At 32.5% G+C, this 22,170-nt stretch overlaps 2 protein-coding genes and 1 pseudogene across 4 annotated transcripts; all 3 read right to left on the reverse strand.

Annotated features, from left to right (window-relative positions):
• Nucleotides 1-4,090: 4,090 nt before the first annotated feature.
• On the reverse strand, nt 4,091-8,133 carry LOC132044037 (UDP-glycosyltransferase 73C4-like; annotated as a pseudogene).
• A 2,029-nt stretch (nt 8,134-10,162) lies between these two features.
• Nucleotides 10,163-11,789, reverse strand: LOC132044041 (UDP-glycosyltransferase 73C4-like). Its single transcript, XM_059434519.1, has one exon. It carries the CDS (start codon nt 11,783-11,785, stop codon nt 10,295-10,297), a length of 1,491 nt encoding a protein of 496 aa, XP_059290502.1. The 5' UTR covers nt 11,786-11,789; the 3' UTR covers nt 10,163-10,294.
• Nucleotides 11,790-16,013: 4,224 nt separating this feature from the next.
• On the reverse strand, nt 16,014-20,539 carry LOC132044039 (probable pectinesterase 15). 3 transcript variants are annotated; one of them, XM_059434516.1, is made up of 5 exons: nt 20,084-20,539; nt 19,445-19,616; nt 18,978-19,184; nt 17,592-17,842; nt 16,014-16,355 (listed from the first exon to the last, which is right to left on the reverse strand). In XM_059434516.1, exons 1-5 carry the CDS (start codon nt 20,509-20,511, stop codon nt 16,208-16,210), a joined length of 1,206 nt encoding a protein of 401 aa, XP_059290499.1. In that variant the 5' UTR covers nt 20,512-20,539; the 3' UTR covers nt 16,014-16,207. The 3 variants fall into 3 exon arrangements, with proteins under 3 accessions (XP_059290499.1, XP_059290501.1, XP_059290500.1); XM_059434518.1 differs by having other exon boundaries at nt 17,588-17,842; XM_059434517.1 differs by having other exon boundaries at nt 17,585-17,842.
• Nucleotides 20,540-22,170: the final 1,631 nt, after the last annotated feature.

The raw sequence follows: 22,170 nt of genomic DNA on the forward strand, positions 1-22,170 counted from the left end.
ACTAAACTCGGCTAAATGGGTTTTATTACAAAATGACCCGGAGTGAGTGTAGTCAATAAGATGTGCCTCATTGTAAAATATTATAGTGCATTTTCAATGTGTCCTTAGATAAATTGTTTTGAAAAAAAATGAAACAAAAAACAATGAAATATTTATTTTAAATGCGGAATATTTGATTTTAAAAAAGAAAAGCGAAAACCGAAAAACTACGGTTTTAATTAAAATATTTGTAAAAAATGGATTTTTTTTTATAAAAAATGAAAACTTGATATTTTTTTAAAAGTGTCCTAAAAAATCGATTTTCATTTCTTTTAAGACACTTCTTTAAAAAAGAAGCTGGAAAGAATGATTTTTTTTAAAATGTAGAAAACCCATTTTTTTTTAAAAAAATAATCTGAAAATTAGATTAGTTTTTAAATCTAGAAAAAAATTCGCTTTTCCACTTTATTCTTAAAAAAATAAGTATTATTTTTTTTTCAAAAATTCAATTTTTGATTATTTTTTGAAAAATGAGTTTATTTAGTTTTCAGATTGTTAAAAAGTCCAAGTTTTTTAATTAAAAACAAATAAATTTTCTAGGCTTTTCAAGATTTAGTTTGAGATTTTTTTAATAAAAAATATATATTTTCCACATTTTAAAAAAAATTAGTTTTTCGATTTTAAAAATTTATACTTTTTTTATGAATTTTTCAAAATTGATTTTCTTTTTTTCGTCACGCATGTTTATACACTTAAAAGATGAAAATTTTCAGCCAAAAAATGACAAAAAAAGATGGTAATAAGATTGTCATTATTTATAGTGCCAACTTAATATTGTTTGGAAACAAAAAACTAATATTCCAAGTTTCTTTACTTCTTTTTTCGTCAAATTGTCCTTCTATTTACTATTTCCTCAATATTAATTTATGTCACATATTTTTCTTTTCATTCTGTCCCGAAAATAATGGCATATTTTAATATATATTCAGAAACAACTTGTCTATAAAATTCTCATTTTATCCTTAAAAGATGAAAATTTTCAGCCACATAAGTACTAGGAGTATTATTTATGATTTATTTTAGATTATAACTTTTAAGAATCTTTCCTTTTTTTTCAAAAAAAAAAGAGTTCATATCCAGTCAAATAGTCACTTCCTGAAAAAATTTCGCAGATGAAAATCTAATTGTAAAAGTTACTACTAAATTCTCTGTCAATTAAGCTTGTTAATACTTGTCATGAACGAACTTAATGCTTACAACAAACTAATGGATGCTACGTTTTTTAATGGTTCGAGCTTTTTTAAAAACCAAACCAATTGTTTTTAAATCTATAAACCAAACCAAACCAACAAAAGTCGGGTTTTTCAACCTCGGGTTTTCTCGGTTTTTTCGGGTTGCTCGGGTTTTTCGGGTTTTTTCCGGTAAAGTCTTCATACAAAACATATAACTTATACTTTAAATATTTCTTTAGTCCTAGTAAGATACAACGATCTAATTAAGATATTTATTAAGAAAATAACACAAAACGTGATGAGAGATGACATTGTACTAAAATATTCAACGAAAAAAATTAATGAAATTGCATAAAATAAAATTATCATAATCTAAAAGTTAAGTCATGCTACAATAAATACAACTAATTTATAAGGCATGTAAAAAATGATCATAATCTACTAAGTCATGCTAAAATTAAGCTACTAAATATTAATTACATGACTAAATATTAAAGAAAAAAATAAAATTAAGTTCATTTTCACTTTCTAAACTAATATAAACTAAAGAAATATCAAAATTATTGTCATTCCAGTGTTAGATATGAATTTCTTTTGTTAGCATTAGTATTGATTTGATTTTTGTTAAGTTTTACTTTAGTTACTAATATCATTGGGCTATAAAACTTATTAAACCATTCAAAAGTCTAATAAAGACAAAAAATTATGAAAAAGTTAAAGAAACATTTATAAATTACATTATAAATAAATATTTCTATGTATAAAATGTGTTTGAAATTTTATAAATGTAATGTTGGGTTGGTTTGATTCGGTTTGACTTTTTTTAGTTAAAACCAAACCAAACCAATGTTGGGTTTTTCTTTTTAAAACAAACCCTACGGTATGCATTTAAGATGCTTGGACACCCCCTAATCTTACATATACACTTTTATTATACCTAATTATGATTAAGTGAAATGTATTTTCATTTTATTTTATTGAATATAACTTTAAAGAGTAATATCTACCAAAGTTATCGAACCGCGAAAATTGAAAACAAACCACACCAATTTTTTTCGGTTTGATACTAATATTTGAAAAAAATGAAAATATCGAACCAACTATTTTCAAAACCGTATCAAGCCGTCCGATGAACACCCCTACCTTAACGTAAGTTGTTGAATTTGAGATAGCTTTTGGTCCCCTTGCAAGAAAAACACATGTCGAAGCAATGAAAATGATATTTTTAATTTGCATATCTGAAGGTGGAATAGGCCTGTGGCTACTGATAAGATATAAATCACCATCTCGTAGAATATCATGGCTAATGATGGTGACAAATTATATTTTCAGAGTGATATTTTATGGGACAAGATGATAATACGATAAAAAAATATTAAATTTTGTAGCTCTAAGCTCATGAGTTGACAATTATCATTCTTTTACCTTTAATTAAATCAATCGCCTTTTGGAGAAAAAAAAAAAAAAAAAAAAAAAAAATTATGGTGATAAGGATCAAGTTTTCCTTTAAATGAATCTTTCACGCATTTATTTAGATTAGTGGTCAATGAATACCGAATATCAGATGATTAAAAAAAATCTCAATTGACCTATACACAACTCTTGTCGATCTCCAGAAAGACAAGTGAAGAGCCCATAGTTGGTTCAATTATTATATAAGGGCAAGTTACACATTTAGCCGGTCGGCCAAAAATAATTACACTCAGTAGTCATATACATAAAAATGATAGAGAATTTTGTATCAAGAATGGATATTTTATGTATATTATACATTAGTAAACAAAACATATAAATTTATTGGGTATTATTTTGGTGGGCAACTATTTATGTTCATTTCTCTTATTAATTATAATATAATTTATTATCTAATGTTTGAAATGCAAAGTAAAGTGATTGGCAATATCGCGTTATCTTAATTAACCCATTATACCATTAATTATCCGAAATTTGTTTTATAAATATGTTTACCACGTCTATCAAAAATCAATTTTAGAATGAAAATCTTTTTTTAATCTTGATTCATGTTGCAAGATGGGGGTTTTAATATGTAACAATAAAATAAAACTGAGCTGTATGAAATGACTTAACTCAATGAAGCCAAGATATGTCGTCATTTATGCCTCTTTTAGCCTTAGTCACATTTCAATTGATCCTCGAAAATAAAAGAAATTGATTAGGTTTGGAATCATCAAATGTATAATGGTCTAGGTATTCTTCAAAATTTGTGAAATTTCGTTGATAATGTCAACGAAAAATTGTGAAAAGACGAGCACATTTTCCACAAAGTCCTTCAAAAATTCCGTGAAAAAATACGCATGTTTAAACTTTCTAGTATTATAATGTGCCCTATATGGATAATCTAAATGTTTCATTGGGAGTTAAGAAATCGCAAAGGGATGAAAATTTTGAAGAGAAAGTAAAACTACCACAAGTTATATATGATCTTATCACATATCCAGAAAAATTTAAGTATATAAATGTGCAAACATTAAGGCGTTACCTTAATTTCATTTTTTTTTTTTTGGTTTCCCACCCAGTGTCTGGTATCCTCATTGGAGCCCGACTATATCCGGATTCGCGCTGCGTAGGGCTCCATTCGGGGGGAGCACTCCCTACCAAGAATTTTTCCATACTCAAGGTTCGAACCCGAGACCTCTGGTTAAGAGAGGAGTAGCTTCATCCGCTGCATCATATACTTTGGTGGTACCTTAATTTCAAATAGTTTCACCTCACATCTCAAATGTCTCCCTTCTAACAAGAAAGAAGAGTGTATAAGGTAAAAAGTTGGTAAATAAAAGAAAAACAAAGGAAATGATTTCGTATGACCAGCCACAATTTAAACATAGATATAATTTTATAAAGATCTGGTATATTTTATTTATTAATTATTGTGTTATTTTAAATTATCTCATGCGAAATGATCATATGACTAAAATAAATTTGTAATGGATCATAAAATCAAATGTCACGGAACAATGCGACTAGGACAATAGAAGTAAAGAAACTTGTAAAAGATTTAGAGTTGGCTAGCAAACTTCAGGTGGTCCTATGTAGCTGCATTATTAGCTTCCTTCTTCTTTATTTTTGTGTACATGCAATGCATCTTCAACGAATATTTTGATATTCAAATATGAAGAACCCTCTTCTTGTATTGCCTTCTTTGACATGTGTGCTAGCTCCTTTGCACTTTTTCTTCTTTCTTCACCCTCTAATCCTTTATCCATTAGTTGGTCTATTGTTTTTTTGACTTGATCTTTGTTAACTAACACTCCATTCTTCTCTTCATCCCAAGAGTCAATACTCACTTCAACACCAACTCAAACCCCAATCCTTAAAACATTCACGATGAATTTCTCATTGTAAAATTGCTCAGCAAACATAGGAAAAGTAATCATCGATACACCATAGGAAATTCCTTCTAGAGCCGAATTCCATCCGCAATGAGTCAGGAATCCTCCGATACACGGATGAGATAATATCAGAACTTGTGGAGCCCAACCTCTAATAATCATCCCTCTTCCTTTAACCCTCTCTTCGAAATTTTCATCCCCTAGCCATTTTTCGACTTGTGGCGTGAAATTTAACCCTCTTATTATCCAAATGAATGGCACATTTGATGACTCCAAGCCTAATCCAATTTCCTTCATTTGCAAAAATGAAATGTTACAAAGGCTACCAAAACAAGCATAAATGACTGATTTTGGCTTCATAGAATCAAGCCAATTCAAACAATTAATATGCTCATCAATAGAGGCCTTGTTGCCTCTATCAACCATCTCATCCGTTTCTTTGTTAGACAATGATACTGGACCAACACAAAATACTTTGTTCACAAGTTTCTTGTATGCATCAACATACCAAGGCTCTAACTCCTCAAAAGTATGGATCAAAGTACCTCTTGCTAGATCTTGAGACTGTTTAATTTTGTCTATAATAATTTGTACATCTTGAGAAGATTGGTTTCTTGAATCATAAGGCAATTGAGCTTTTGTCAACTCAATTTTGTGTGGCACATTAGGTATCAAGACTGAATCAGAATCCAACACAAGGGTTTCTTGAATTTTTGTCTGATTTAGTATGTGGGAACGATAAAGATAGAAACAAGAAACGCTTTGGAATATATACCTTGAAATCTTGAACTTACTGGCAACTTGTTGAGTCCAAGTGAGAGGACTAGTGGAAATGATACAACTTGGCTTTGGTTCCAAATTTGAATTAATTTCTCTAGTGGTTCTTGCATCATTTCACTTGCCAAAAAGAAATCTTTATACAACTCTAGTGAATTGAGTGCGTCCATGTTTTCACATCCTTGAGGCAATCCAAATTCTTAGCTAGGGAAATAAAGAGGAATTCGTTGGATTTTTAGATTGGATTTTAAAGCATGAGTGACTATTGATTTATACCTTTGTGCATTAATAGGTGTTATGATAATGGAGACAGTCACTCCATGAAGGGCTAGTAATTTTGCAAAGTCTGTAGATGATGTGATTATTTTCTCCTCCGGAAATCAAAGGTCCATGGAACTTGTTCTTCAACAACTTCGGTTTTATGAGGAGTGCTCGGGCCAGAAGATCAATGTGAACAAGAGCTGCTTTTTAGTAGCTCCCAATGTTGAAGATTCGGTTGTTCAGTCCGTGAAAGTTTTCACTGGTTTCAAACATTCTGTTTTCCCCATAACTTATTTGGGATGCCCTTTGTATGTGGGAAGAAAGAAAATTGCGTTTTTCAATGAGGTGGTTTCAAAGATTGTGAGGAAGTCAAATGGGTGGCAAGGTAAACTGTTATCCATTGGTGGTAGGGCGGTTCTTATTAAACATATTTTGCAATCACAACCCCTTCACCTTCTAGCCGCTGTTGATCCTCCTAAAACAGTGATAAGATAAATTGAAAGTTATCTGGCTAGTTTCTTTTGGGGGTCATCTGATGGAAAACAAACATACTACTGGTCATCATGGGATAAGCTATGCTTCCCTACTAAGGAAGATGGACTGGGATTCGTCTAAGCATCCGGGATATTTCAGAGAGCTTTGCATACAAAAGATGGTGGCGATTTATTGCTATCAGATCCTTATGGTCTGAATTTTTGAATGCCAAATATTGTAAAAGGGTTGGGCCTGTGGAGAGGAAATTTCAGTCCGGTCAATCTCACTGTTGGAAGAAACTTATGGAAGTTAAATTGGAGGCGGAAAAGAACATTCTCTGGAGAGTTAACAAGGGAGAGATCAAATTGTGGTGGGATAATTGGATGGGGGAAGGGGCTCTTGCCAACTCAGTCTATGTAGAGGGTGCAAACTCTAAGATGTTGATCAAGGATGCTAGACAGAATGGAGTATGGAATTTCCCTGAATTTCATCAACTCCCGGAATACATTATTGAACTATTTCAGTTCATTGAGTTTGGTGAGCCTAATCTCCCGGACCAGGCTATCTGGATGCCATCAATTTCTGGTAATTTTACTACCAAGACAGCCTGGAATTTGGTGAGGCAAACCAGAACAAATTTTAACACCCTAGGCAAAATATAGCACAAGTTTCTTCCTTTTAAAATGTCCTTTATCGTGTGGAGAGCTCTCAAAAGAAAATTACCATTTGATGATATCATTGTGAGGTTCAATATTGATATGGTTTCTAGGTGCCACTGTTGCTTCATGCCTCAAAGAGAAACCATGCTTCATGCCTTGGTAAGTGGTGATATTGCTAACAGGACTTGGAAACTTTTCGGAGCCCCCTTGGGTATTATTTGGGAAGATGAGTCCATCATCTCCACTCTTTTAAAATGGTGGAGTGCTAAACATGCCAATTCTGTCCATAAGGAGGTGCTTACCATTACCCCTATTATCATAATATGGGAATTGTGGAAGGCCAGATGCGCAGCTAAATTCGGGGGTAAGAAGATGTATATAACCAGAATTTTTTATCAAATCCTTTATCATCTCAAATGGATCCTCACCAAATATTCTTTGGACATTATTTGGAGCTCAAGTTGGGCAGAAATCTGCCATACGCTAATGGAATATCATGATGAGATTAAAAGAACCATTATCAAGTGGGAGAGGCCTGAACTGCACTGGGTTAAGCTTAACACGGATGGAAGCAAACACAGAGACGGGCATACAGGGGCTGGTGGCGTCATAAGGGATAGTTCAGGGCATATGTACATGGCTTTTGCAAGATTTTTGGACATGGGCAGCCACAATTACGCTGAAGCAAGAGCTGCTTTATTGGGTCTACAGTGGTGCCATGAAAATGGGCTACGAAATGTCGTCCTTGAAGGCGACTCGAAGATCATTGTTCATAGGTTGAACTCAGCCAGCTCTGTCCCTTGGAACCTCTTTTATATCATTGGTGAGCCTAAAAAAATCATCTCTCAAATCAATGTAGTGATTCAACATTGTTTTAGGGAAGGAAACCAAGTAGCCGATGCTTTGGCTAAAGTTAGAACCAGGGGCCAAGATATGATCATTTACAACTGTAATGACCTTCCAAAAGAGGCTCTTGGACCTTTTCGGCTCGATCTTATTCAAATGCCGTCCTTCAGACGTAAACAAGTGAAGGTGCGACTTAGAAATCACTAACGGTTGTGCATTTTGTACAGTATTGATTCTTGCTGAACAGCCCTCTTCTTAGTATAGCTCTTATAGTTTTGTAGTTAGGGAAGAGGGCTGTATATATTTTTGTAGAATGGGGTGCAGGTTGGTTTTTTGTCCCTCCCTGCCCCGTCGATGGAAAGGGTGTAGCTTTGCTCCCCTCTTTCATCTGTCCTGTACTATATGTCTCTTTCTAATGGAAGCGCCACTTAAGGGGAAATTTAAAAAAAAAAAAAATTGCAAAGTCTGTTAATGGTATAATAATATATGGCTTTGAGACAACCAAGGTACCAAAAGGAAATGAAGCTCTTTAGAATTTAGGGAAGCCATTGTTGAGAAAATTTATTTTGTTCAAGTGTACAAGATAGAATAGTGGTGAAACTTATAAATAAGGAAAAAAATATTATTGAGATTGTGACCGTTAGATGACACGAAATGGATGAGACTAATTTTATGGCAACAATTAAGGAAAGAGATTACAAACAAGAGAAATTAGCACATTTAGTCCCTCTGAAGGTGGAATAGGCCTGTGGCTACTGATAAGATATAAATCACCATCTCGTATAATATCATGGCTAATGATGTTGACAAATTATATTTTCAGAGTGATATTTTATGGGACAAGATGATAACACGATAAAAAAAATTAAATTTTGTAGCTCTAAGCTCATGAGTTGACTATTATCATTCTTTTACCTTTAATTAGAAATCTAGAATTCAAGCTTTTGGAATAGAAAAATTATGGTAATAAGGACCGTTTTCCTTTAAATGAATCTTTCGATGCATTTATTTAGATTAGTCGGGTCAATGGATACCGAATATCAGATGATTAAAAAAAAATCTCAATTGACCTATACACAACTCTTGTCGATCTCCAGGAAGACAAGTGAAGAGCCCATAGTTGGTTCTATTATCATATAAGTGAAGTTACACATTTAACCGGTCGGCCAAAAATATTACATTCACTAGTCAGTTATATTTAAAAAATATAGACTGTTTTGTATCAAATGTATATTTTATGTATATTATACATTATTAAACAAAACATATTTATTGGGTTTATATTCATTTCTCTTATTAATTATCATTTAATTTATTATCTAATGTTTGAAATGCAAGTTAAAGTGATTGGCAATATCGCATTATCTTAATTAACCCATTATACCATTAATTATCCGAAATTTGTTTTATAAATATGTTTACCACGTCTATCAAAAATCAATTTTAGAATGAAAATCTTTTTTTTTTATCTTGATTCATGTTGCAAGATGGGGGTTTTAATATGTAACAATAAAATAAAACTGAGTTGTATGAAATGGCTTAACTCAATGAAGCCAAGATATGTCGTCATTTATGCCTCTTTTAGCCTTAGTCACATTTCAATTGATCCTCGAAAATAAAAGAAATTGGATTAGGTTTGGAATCATCAAATGTATATACTGCTGGAAATCTAGGTATTCTTCACAAACGTTTCTGTTGAAATTTCGTTGATAATGTCAACGAAAATTCGTAAAAGACTGTTTTTGACGAGCACATTTTCCACAAAGTCCTTCAAAAATTCCGTGAAAAAATACGCATGTTTAAACTTTCTAGTATTATAATGTGCCCTATACGGATAATCTAAACGTTTCATTGGGAGTTTAAAAATCGCAAGGGATGAAAATTTTGAATAGAAAGTAAAACTACCACAAGTTATATAAGATCTTATCACATATCCAGAAAAATTTAAGCATATAAAAGTGCAAACATTGGCGTTGCCTTAATTTCATATTTTTTTATTTTTTTTTGGGTTTCCCACCCGGTGTCTGGTATCCTCATTGGAGCCGGACTACATCCGGACTCGCGCTGTGTAGGGCCCCATTCGGGGGAAGCACTCCCTACCAAGGATTTTTCCATATCCAAAGTTCGAACCCGAGACCTCTAGTTAAGAGAGGAGCAGCCTCATCCGCTGCATCACATACTTTGGTGGTACCTTAATTTTAATTAGTTTCACCTCACATCTCAAATGTCTCCCTTCTAACAAGAAAGAAGAGTGTATAAGGTAAAAAGTTGGTAAACTAAAGAAAAATAAAGGAAATGATTTCGTATGACCAGCCACAATTTAAACATAGATAAAAATTTATAAAGATATGGTATATTCATAGATATAATTTTATAAAGATCTGGTATATTTGATTTATTAATTACTGTGTTGTTTTATATTATCTCCTGCGAAATGATCATATGACTAAAATAAATTTTGTAATGGATCATAAAATCAAATGTCACGAGAAAACATAAGAAAAGAATGTTCAAAACAAAATGAAAATGAAACTAAAAAGGAACACGTCATGATAGAGTAGTACGAAAAAAACTTGTAAAATAAGATATTAAAATAAATTTGTAATGGATCATAAATCAAATGTTACGGAACAATGCCACTAGAACAATAGAAGTAAAGAAACTTGTAAAAGATTTAGGGTTGGCTAGTAAACTTCAGGTGGTCCTATGTGCATCATTAGCTTCCTTCTTCTTTATTTTTGAGTACATGCAATACATCTTCAATGAATATTTTGATATTCAAATATGAAGAACCCTCTTCTTGTATTGCCTTCTTTGACATGTGTGCTAGCTCCTTTGCTCTTTTTGTTCTTTCTTCACCCTCTAATCCTTTATCCATTAGTTGGTCTATTGCTTTTTTGACTTGATCTTTGTTAACTAACACTCCGTTCTTCTCTTCATCCCATGAGTCCATACTCACTTCAACACCAACTCGAACCCCAATCCTTAGAACATTCACGATGAATTTCTCGTTGTAAAATTGCTCAGCGAACATAGGAAAAGTAATCATCGGTACACCACAGGAAATTCCTTCTAGAGCCAAATTCCATCCGCAATGAGTCAGGAATCCTCCGACAGACGGATGCGATAATATCAGAACTTGTGGAGCCCAATCTCTAATAATCATCCCTCTTCCTTTAACCCTCTCTTCGAAATTTTCATCCCCTAGCCATTTTTCGACTTGTGACGTGAAATTTAACCCTCTTATTATCCAAATGAATGGCACATTTGATGACTCCAAGCCTAATCCAATTTCCTTCATTTGCAAAAATGAAATGTTACAAAGGCTACCAAAACAAGCATAAATGACTGATTTTGACTTCATAGAATCAAGCCAATTCAAGCAATTATTATGCTCATCAATTGAGGCCTTGTTGCCTCTATCAACCATCTCATCCATTTCTTTGTTACACAATGATACTGGACCAACACAAAATACTTTGTTCACAACTTTCTTGTATGCATCAATATACCAAGGCTCCAACTCCTCAAAAGTATGGATCAAAGTACCTTTTGCTAAATCTTGAGACTGTTTAATTTTGTCTATAATAATTTGTACATCTTGAGAAGATTGCTTTCTTGAATCATAAGGCAATTGAGCTTTTGTCAACTCAATTTTGTGTGGCACATTAGGTATCAAGAATGAATCAGAATCCAACACAAGGGTTTCTTGAATTTTTGTCTGATTTAGTATGTGGGAACAATAGAGATTGAAACAAGAAACTGTTTGGAATATATACCTTGGAATCTTGAACTTACTGGCAACTTGTTGAGTCCAAGTGAGAGGACTAGAGGAAATGATACAACTTGGCTTTGGTTTCAAATTTTGAATTAATTTCTCTAGTGGTTCTTGCATCATTTCACTTGCCAAAAAGAAATCTTTAAACAACTCTAGTGAATTGAGTGTATCTGTGTTTTCACATCCTTGAGGCAATCCAAATTCTTGGCTTGGGAAATAAAGAGGAATTAGTTGGACTTTTAAATTGGATTTTAAAGCATGAGTGAGTATTGATTTGTACCTTTGGGCATTGATAGGTGTTGTGATAATTGAGACAGTCACTCCATGAAGGGCTAGTAATTTTGCAAAGTCTGTTAATGGTATAATATGGCTTTGAGCCAACCAAGGTACCAAAAGGAAATGAAGCTCTTTAGAATTTAGGGAAACCATTGTTGAGAAAATTAATTTTGTTCAAGTGTACAAGATAGAAATAGTGATGAAATTTATAAAGAAGAAAAATTGTACAAGATATGTGACCGTTAGATGACACCAAATGGATGGGACTAATTTTATGGCAACAATTAAGGAAAGAGATTACATACAAGAGAAAGTAGCACATTCAGTCCCTCGAATATTGGCATATTCTGATTTTAGCTCATGTGGTTTTTGGTTTAAGCATATTTAATCTACAATTAATTGTTATATGCATGTTTAATCTCTTCGTCTATGAATCTTCACAAGTTTAACTAATTATTAAGTGCTAATTCATCATTCAATTATTGATGTGTCATCTTAAATATGTATTGTTATTTCATATTTAAGGATAATATGTGACTTTAAGAATAGTCTAAATATCACATATTTTCTAAAAATAGGGACCAAACATATACCTTTTAGTTAATTGAAGGTTATATGTATAAGGACCTGAATTAAAACTTATCAATAATTGAGGAACTAAAAGTGTAACTATCTCTCACACGTCTCCAAATATATGATGATGCACCATGGGTTTATCCTATCATATCACTTTGTTTTTTTCATTATGTAATCACTTAAGTGCAAAATATCATGTAAATGAAAAGAAAATGTGAAATACAATAAAATCGTTGCCTTGTTTGAGCCTTGGTGTCTGTGCTGAATTCTCAAATTGGTATGCTAGATCTGCTGACCAAGTTTGACGCATCATTGGTAATAAGGTGATGTTAGTAAAATTTAAGTTATGGTTTGTAAATCAAGTTCTTTGTTTAGCATATTATTGTGTTGCAGTTATTGTCCCTTTTTTTTATTTGACCTGCTTTATTATTGCTTTATTATTGCTTTATTCTGAGAGAGAGTCTATCGGAAATAACTTATCTATCTCGCAAGGTAGGGATAAGGTCTGCGTGCACTCTACCCTCCCCAGACCCCCCTTTTTGGGACTACATTGGGTATGTCGTTGTTGTTGGTTTGTAAATCAATGAACACACAGTCGGTTGATACCTAGGGCTTAGATGTTTTGGACTATAAAAACTGTCTCTGAGTATATTGAAATGGATTGCGACGTAATTGATTAAAATTTAAACTTATGAGTTCAAGCTTTAAAATATTACTGTAGGATATATTAAATTTTTGGAATTAAGAACTCCAAATTTAAAATTTGTTTTTTTTTGTAATCTTTTGCATAAAAATGTATATAGTCTGTATGAATATTACTTCTGAATCCACAGCAAATAATGTACATCCAACTGTAATTCAAATATGACAAAAGCAAGACATTTTGGTATGGATTTGGAAAGTGATATTTGAAAAAAGATACATATTTTTTTAGTCGAAATTAAAAATTAGTATTTCGAAGATGGGAAGTTGCGTCTGACTATGCATTATATTTAAACAAAAAATGTTAAGATTTTGTAAGTGAGATAAAGAAATTACGTGAAAACCCGATTTTGAGAAACTCATCTTTAAAGACTTACCAATTAATCATTCTACTGTGTTAACCAAATATTGCTTTAGAAGTATCTTTGAAAAAAAATCATGTCCAAACTGACCCTTGGTAAGCTAATTATAGACTTCCCCAATTGGTAGTGCACAGATTGCACCTCTCTAAATCATAATCCAATTTCAGATACTATAAATCCCACAGTTTTTGTCAAGTTATTTATAAATTTTCAATTGGTAGTACTACTAATCAATTTATTCTTCTATAATTATAGCTAGTGCAAGTAAAAACATTAATATCCGAATTAATCTTTTGATTTTTCACAATGATTTCCCAAACCAAAAATCTTTACTTCCTATTGATTCCTCTAATGTCCCAAAGTCATAGAATACCTTTTAACAGATATTATTAGCCCATCATGGAGTTAAAAGTCTCAATTATATTTATCACAACTCATGTCAAAGCACAAAGGTACAACTCATTAATCACTCATTCTTTGAATTCCAACCTTAAAATCCAATTAATTTCCCATGTAAAGAATTTGTTTTGCCTCAAAGATGTGAAAATATGGATTCACTTCCTTCTATAGAATTGGATAACGAATTCTTTTTAGCATGTGAGACACTAAAAGAACCAATTCAAGAAATAATTCAAAACATGGAAACAAAGCCAAGTTGTATCATTTCAACGTGTGGACTTTCTTGGGTCCAAGAAGTGGCTGATAAATTCAAAATTCCAATGCATGTGTTCCAAACAATTTCTTCTTTTTCTCTCCTTTATAATCACATCCTTAAACAAGAAAACTTAGAAGAAACCCTTATCTCGAATTCGAATGTGTTTTCGATCCCTGGATTGCTACAAGAGATCGAAATTATAAAAGCTCAGGTACTTGATGGGACAACAAGAAAGCAATCTGATGACATGCAAAGTATAATCTGCCAATTTAAATTATCGGATGACTCTGCACGAGGCACCTTGATCTAACACAAAATAGCGACAAAAGTGCAAATGACCCTACATTTTTGGGTTCAAAAGCATTGGCCATATATTTCAAACTTGAGCCTTCCATTAGGCTTCTTCAATGTGACTTGTCCTAGAAAATAGAACTTACAGATATAACTACCTTCTATGAGGATCTTATCATTAGTAGCTATTATTTTTCAAATTACAATTCGTAGCTTACTTTAAAGCAAAAGCTGTGTATTTTGTGTATTCGTGTGTATTTGAGCGAGACTCTCCCTTTGCCCGCCTAAGTTCGAACCCAACCAACAACATTAGTTTTCTTACATATTTTTCCTAGCTTCTTCTCCTTGTCTTTTGAGTGTATTTTCGTCATATATATTTGGCTTATATTGGATCTCATATGTATTTGATGTCACATGTATCTGATGTCACGTGTATTTGAACTTTATTTGAATGTATGTCATATGTATTTGGCTCATATGTCTTGTATCCCATATGTAGGGGTGGGCATGGTGCGGTATGGTACGGTATTTGAAACTTCGGTACGGTAATTTCGGTTTTCGGTTTCTAAAAATACTATACCATTACTATACCAAATTAATTCGGTATGGTTCGGTATTTTAAAGTTTGGTTTCGGTATTTTACGGTAGGTAAATCGGTACCATGTCTTGTCCGACTTCGACTTACATATACTCATATCGTGGAGAATTATAACTTTCGCTACTTAAGAAATGTCTCAATTATTATGTACTAAAAACCTTACACATGTAAAAATATTCAAAGGAAAGTACAAGCAATCCCCTTCGTAAATCAATTACACAAAAAAGACATTTAAATCAAGATAGAGTAGTCAAAGTTTCAACGTTTAAACAATTAGTTTTCTAATAATACTAGTTTATATATTTGTTAGTATTATAACACTAAGATATATGAATTGTACATGTAATTATATACTTCGATATGGTATTCGGTATTTTCTTTATGAATACCGAATATCGTACCGAATACCAAACTTTTTAAAAATGCATACCAAATACCATAATATCGAAACCGCGGTATATAAAATTTCGATTTCGGTATGGTAATCGGTATCGACCACACCATGCCCAACCCTACCCATTATACATTCAGATACAAAGACACTCAGGCCAAATACATATGACAAAATATACTCAGGCCAAATACACACTCAGGCCAAATACATATAGATACAAATATGAGCCAAATACATATGGCGAAATACACTCAAATACAAGGCGAAGAATCTAGGGAAAATATGTAAGAAAAGAATTGTTATTGGTCGCGTTCGAACCTGGACGGGCAGGCTGAGAGCCTCGCCCAATAACCACTTCAGCCATTCCAACTTTATGTATTTTGGTGTAGCTACGATTAGTAATTTACAAAATCACTGTAGCTAAATATAAATAAATTAAAAGAGAGTTATTATCAATAAGTACCTCTTAGAAGAAGCTACACCAAGTAAAAATTCCAAATAGAAATGATACAAGATAGCTACTTTACTCCTACTTTAAATGGTGCTATTCAATTTAAAACATAATTGTAATTTATATTATATTTAAAATTTAGCCATTTGTTGCCTTTTTCTGTACAACCAGAGTAAACAACTATTATCAAAATCAACAGGTGTACTGTGTAGGGGCCTCAGAACTCCTTGTGTTATCGAACCAACTTAGCTCGACCCTCTAAACTCTTCGCACTTTAGTGCAAACATAGCACAAAAAATTAATTTCTTCAATTTGGAGTCAGATCGCAATTCAAATCCATCACACTTCAAGACACAATGAACAATATTGTTAAAGGTGTTCATCTCATAAAATGATATAGTTGTACCTTATACAACTGGGAACAATTCCTTGCGAATGACAATATTTTAGACAATATCAATATACTAGTAAAGTATATAAGCAGTATATTTTGGTATAGTCTTAGTCTCTGAGTCTATGTTAGTGAATCCGAAAGAGAGTGTTTCCTTAATTTAGTAGCCATTCTTGTCCATCTATAAATGAAATATCCATAAAAGGTGTTGCCTCATTTTGCTTCAGTTGCTTTCCATAAGGTACCCTAAATGTATAGTTTGCTCCAGGCCCATAACACTCGTATTCTCCGAAGAATACTGTCCTGCAAAACATATAGTATACATTTAAATCATGAAAAGTATAAAGGAATGTATCACTCTCTAACCAAAATAATATAAGAATTTCAATTAGCCAAAGCCTTTTTAGAAATGAGTTTAAGTAATATGTGCTGATTGCGTACAAAAGTATTTATACAATCAAACAGTTAGAATATGTGATTATCTCATCTAAAAGATTAAGTTGTTAGAGAGCATTTTCATTTACTTAACTACATATTGATAACACCTCTCCTTACGTGGAAGTTTTTTTTTTTTTTATAATATTGGGTGATTGGTGAGACTCGAATTCAGGACCAATATGTTTGCTCTGATACCATATTGAAAAGTGTGACCATATAATCTAGTAAAAGATTAGTACGCGTTTTATTTGCTAAATAATGTCTTCACTAGGTCTAATCACACTTATACTATGATAGTTGTATATATGTACAGATGAAATCAACAATATAACTTATATACAGTGACAGTACAATATACTACTTCCTCTGTTTCAACTTTTTTGTCTTAATTTCCTTTGAAGTCCATTTAAAAAAGAATGTCTCGTTCCTTTTTTTGGCAACTCTGTTATTCTAACCTTTCACATGACATGTTTAAGTCTACAAGATTAAAGGACATTTTAGTATATTTTACATATCTTTACTCTTTAATTTAAGATCACAAGAATCAAAAGTGTCTCTTACTTTCTTAAACTCTATGTCAAGTCAAAATCAGAAAAACAAATTGAAACGGAGGGAGTATATTATCTGAGGTGATTTGTCATATTCTTCAGGTTACTGGTCTCACTCATTTATTCTATATAGAGGTGAAGCTACAATTTTCGTTTCAGGTTCGACAGAACTCAGTAATTTTGATCCAAATCTTGTATTTGCGTTAAAAAGAATCAATTATTATGTATAAAAAAAATATTCAGAACTGAATACGCTACCATTTCTAGATTACAAAACCATAGATTCAATATACTAACTCCACCTATATTTTGATATAGGATCTCTCCACCCTTTACTACAGATCTTTGGTCCGAATCCTGAAAATGGAGAAAATTCTGGTAGGGAGCATTTTCCCCTTTTAATAGACCTTACGTGGCGCGAATCTAAATTAACTAGACCGTAAAATAGATGTAGGACACCGAGTGAAAAACCAATTAAAAATAAATAAATAAATAAATAAATAAATAAATAAATAAATAAATAAAGCAGTAAAGAGTTAGGATCACCACAGACTGGTCTCTGGCAGGATCTCTCCAATCATTCCAGCCATCAGATGAAACCACATCTGACATATAAGTTCTTGAGAAAACCACTGTTGCATAAGAACCCCAAGCACGTCCTAGCCAAATACTTCCAGTGCCACTAATACTGCAATTCACAAATGAGAATCCAGATTTCTCACTTTGTGAATTCTTCCCTTGTGCTGTGATAGATCCTCCAACTCCACTTGTTCCTTCTTTTGCTATTGAATTTATTGTGCAATCCTGCAAAATGAATATCTTTGTCAAGTTCAATTTACCTAATAAAGTAATTAACCTTACTATAGAGACATTAAAGAATCTTTAATTCATGAAAAGTGGGATCTGTAAATTTTAAAATGGGCAAGTTATTTATACTGTAATTAGTAAAGATGACATATTTTAAGTGATTAACTTATTTCAATAATGGATAGTACTTGAGAACATGCGCAAAAACATTTTCAAAATTGAGCCGGAAGTGTCTATAAGAATGCTTTATGTGTTCAAATGTGAATATGACTTAATAGTCGAGTGTCTGAATGCAATTTACTAACAAGTTTAAGGGTTGTTGATGTATTCCACCACAAATTAACCATGCTATAAAGAATTTAGTATGCTACTATCAGTTTTTATAACTTAAACTCTTTCTTTTTATTTGGTATACATTGTCAACTCACGCGCATGTGTTATATATGGAAATTTCGTTTACCCAAAGAAATGTCACCTCCATAATGGACCACAACAATGTTGTGATCTAACATCATGTACTTAGTGAAATGCAGTTTCCTTTTTGTTCGTCTTTTGTTTTGCTTTATAATATGTTCAGTATCTGAAATACATTGACCTGATTAATTTGAATTTATCCCACATATGACTCATTAAAGGGTAAGGCTCATTTCTAGAAGTTTCTTTACTCTTACGGCTAAAATTTGAAATCTTTGATTAAAGATAGAGGAATTTCATCTATCCTACTATGCTCCTTCACAATTAGTACATAATATCGGTGAACATGAATGTTAGCAGTTCTTTTTGTAAATTATATATAACTAAGAAGTATATATGGACTTACCTAATCTGTCAATATTAAGTAACTTTTGTATTTGATTAATTTCATTAATCATACTTTTCATTTTATATATACTTGTGTTAGGAGGATTCATCATTAATTAGTAAGTTTTATATTGACTACCAGCCCACCGCAACCTACCTTATAAATTCGTGTTTGGAACCGATAAGCAAGTTGACGCATGCAGCCGGAATTACACTTTTTAAGTTATACTAAATGAAATATGCTACTTCAATATTAGGAATTACATGTCATATATTACATCATGATAAGTGATTATTTTGAGTCAATATATGTGATTATTAAGAACCATACCTCATAGAGTGATCTACCATTTCCAAAGATAAAATCAATGGATCCTTGAATAAAACATTCTTTAAAATAATGTCTTCCTCTATCATCATTAAGAGTGTCTTGTGCTCCATAAAATCCACAACCATAAAATGCAGCTTGATCTCCTCCTATTATTATAGCCAATGCTTGTGCTCCTACATCACCAGGCATAGGGCTAGGTGCTGTATTCTTTAAATAAACAAAAAGATCCAATCAAGAAAACACTACAAAAAATAGGAATTAGCGACAGGACTTTCTGTTGTCAAACAACAAAAATTCATCTCTAATCATAGTTTAATGACGGATTAACGACAATTATCAAAAAAAATTGTAGCTATGGGTTATTTAGCGATAGATTGTCGATGAATTTTGTAGCGTTGTTTTTTTTTTTTTTTTTTTTGGTAGTGTGAAAAACTAGGGAATTACGACATAAGTGAAAAAGGTTGTACCTGGAAGCTGATATTGTATGCTATGAAATTTGGAGCATGAATAGCAAGAGTGAAGCTATTGGCAGTTCCACCAGTTGAATTAGCAGTATCATTCCATGAGATAATAGTTTTAAGGTAACCTTGTCCTTGTATTATCAAATTAGTCTTGTTGGGGTTTATCACCAATTTCTCCCTTCCAAAACAGATAATAGTTCTTAATAATTTTCATATCACTGGAAAAAAACAAGAATTAGCGACGGACAGCTTCTGTCGCTAAACAACTAAAATTCGTCTCTAATTTAGCGCCGGATTATCAAAAAATCATGTTAGATATGTGCTACCGACAACTTTTTATCGCTAAACATCAAAACATTCGTTGTTAATCCAATGTAACGACGGATAAATCAAAACATTTGTCGTTAATCCTATGTAATGACGGATTAATTAACAAACAATCATGTTAGCTACAGACTAGCATCGATAGATTCATGAGGATTTCGTAGCCAATTCCTTCTTCTTTTTTTCTTTTTTTACTTTTTTTTTTTTTTTTTTTTTGTAGTGATGTTTTGAAAATTGTTAACTACAATAGGATACACTATACAATTTCATAATACATCAAATATGTTTAACAAGGGGAAAAAAAGATGATTGATTACTTACTTGTATGTTCCTGAATCGATTATTATAAGTGTCCTAGTAGAGCTAAAATCAGGAGCAGCATCAACGGCCTTCTGTATGTTGCTAAAATTTCCACAACCATTCAAATCAACACTAACAACACGTGAAACGCCATACGTAGATACAAGCGTTGAGTTCCATTTTGAATCGTCGCATATAGGTTTCCTCCTTCTGTGGTGGTGGTGGTGATGGTGACGAGTAATAATTTCTTCGAAAATAGAGAAGAAACTACCCTCTATGCCATTTTTCTTCAAAACCCTTTGTAAAATAGCAAGTGCAAAGCTACTTTTTTCACTAATACAGCTTTCAATAGAATTATTTGTGGAAGAGTGGTTAAAATAGAGACGAAGTATGATGGAAAAGAGTGCAATGGCTAAGGCTATAAACCAAAAGAGAGTGGTCCTTCTCATAGTTAGGTATATTATTTTGATTGATGCTGTTTTTGCTTTGTGTTTTTATGTTTCTGAAGGGTTAAGATAGTTATATATATTTAAGTTGAAGTAATGTTTTTAATTTATTAGCGTAGGAGGTAAGAGAAGTGTGGGTAAAGGGTCTTTCATGACATACATTTTGTAATGCAAAAGAAGGAAGAAAGAAGAGATTAATTGATTGTGGAAGATATGGACTGTAAGAAAAAGTGGGGTTTGGATGATGAGCATGCCAAGAATTGTACAAGGGGAAATGAATCTTTTATTGCTGAGTTTAAGGTATATACATTGATCGTGTAAAAGGATTATACAATTAGGTTACTATAATATTAAGGTAATTAGATGTGCAAGAGAACCTGGGAGCAAGATAAAGTTGCTTCTAAATTGACGTATAGGTCACAGTTCGAGCCATGGAATTTGCCTTTCCAACCCATGCATTAACACAGGATTTGGGCTGCCGTTTTTATAAGATGATTACATGTAAATTTCTGTGGTAAACATTAATTAGTAACCGAGTAATCACAGTAACTAACATGCTATCACAAGTTAAATTATACTAATAATATTAAAGAAAATAATATTATCAGTATATATAACTTCAAATTCTTTACCAATTTGGGTATGACTTCGTGATGAATGTGTAAAGTAAAGTTGTTACCCATGTGTTTGTTTATTTGGAAAAGTTGAATTCTTCAAAGGTAGGAGCTGGATCTTGGCCGGTGCAACTATGACTAAGTATGTGTGCATATATACATAAATGGCATCAAAAGAGAGCACTTGTTCAACCAAATGATGATGCAATATATGGACAATAAAGGAATAATATTTTTTGAAAGGATGCAACAATTGATCTAGATATGATACTAACATGGCAGAATAACCAATGCAGATCTAGTTTTGTTCTCTCTGCCCTGTTTCTATTGCATATTTTAGTTCCAAAGTTTAGCATATCAAGACAGCCTTATTTTGCTTGGCACGCAAATTTAGTAGTTAGTGCACTCAATGTGATTACGAAGTGTGACAACTTAAGGATCGCTGGCGGTTAAACTCGAAATGAAATTTAATTTTCTTTAGGCAAATCCCACCTCACAATGAAAAGCGAAAGTTATAGCCTATAGGCCATAAAAAGGTTAGTTCATGATTCAAATGTCGAAGCATCTTTTGGGTTAAAGCTCAAGGTTACAAAATCATGAAGCCTAACAGATTTGAGATGATTCAGAGCGATCGGGGAAAACGAACACCTAAATAGTTGGACCTAAATTTTGTGTGGAGGCAAGATTTTATTTTCGGGGGTTCGAAAAAAACAACAAAAGCTAAATATAAAAAATAAAGTTGTTATATGGGAATTGAACCTAGAATGCTAGCGATAATTTTAACATTTTGGACCGCCTGAGCTAACCTTTTTGCATTTGTTCAAGGTGTTCAAAATTAATATATGTACATAAAAACAGAAAATATATCCTATATATACACTGTAATTTTTTGCCAAGAGTATTCGGATGAACACGCTCACCTCCACTTAAATCCGCCCCTGCCAAGGCCATGACAAGTGGCCAACCAAAGGCAGTACATCCCCTAATATGATGGTGGGGAGCAACATAGAACATTGTATCTCTAGTTCCAAAAAGGTATGATTAACAG

Source organism: Lycium ferocissimum, unplaced genomic scaffold, assembly GCF_029784015.1.
Source record: "Lycium ferocissimum isolate CSIRO_LF1 unplaced genomic scaffold, AGI_CSIRO_Lferr_CH_V1 ctg3281, whole genome shotgun sequence".
NCBI lineage: Eukaryota > Viridiplantae > Streptophyta > Magnoliopsida > Solanales > Solanaceae > Lycium > Lycium ferocissimum.

What these genes read in the sequence shown, in the direction of transcription:
- LOC132044041 (XM_059434519.1), bottom strand. Translation starts at nt 11,785, where the DNA reads ATGGTTTCCCTAAATTCTAAAGAGCTTCATTTCCTTTTGGTACCTTGG.
- LOC132044039 (XM_059434516.1), bottom strand. Translation starts at nt 20,511, where the DNA reads ATGAGAAGGACCACTCTCTTTTGGTTTATAGCCTTAGCCATTGCACTC. An exon ending in ATGGTAGATCACTCTATGAG is followed by an intron (nt 17,843 to 18,977) that starts GTATGGTTCTTA and finishes TTCATTTTGCAG; the next exon opens with GATTGCACAATAAATTCAAT. An exon ending in AGAGATCCTGCCAGAGACCA is followed by an intron (nt 16,356 to 17,591) that starts GTCTGTGGTGAT and finishes TATGTTTTGCAG; the next exon opens with GACAGTATTCTTCGGAGAAT.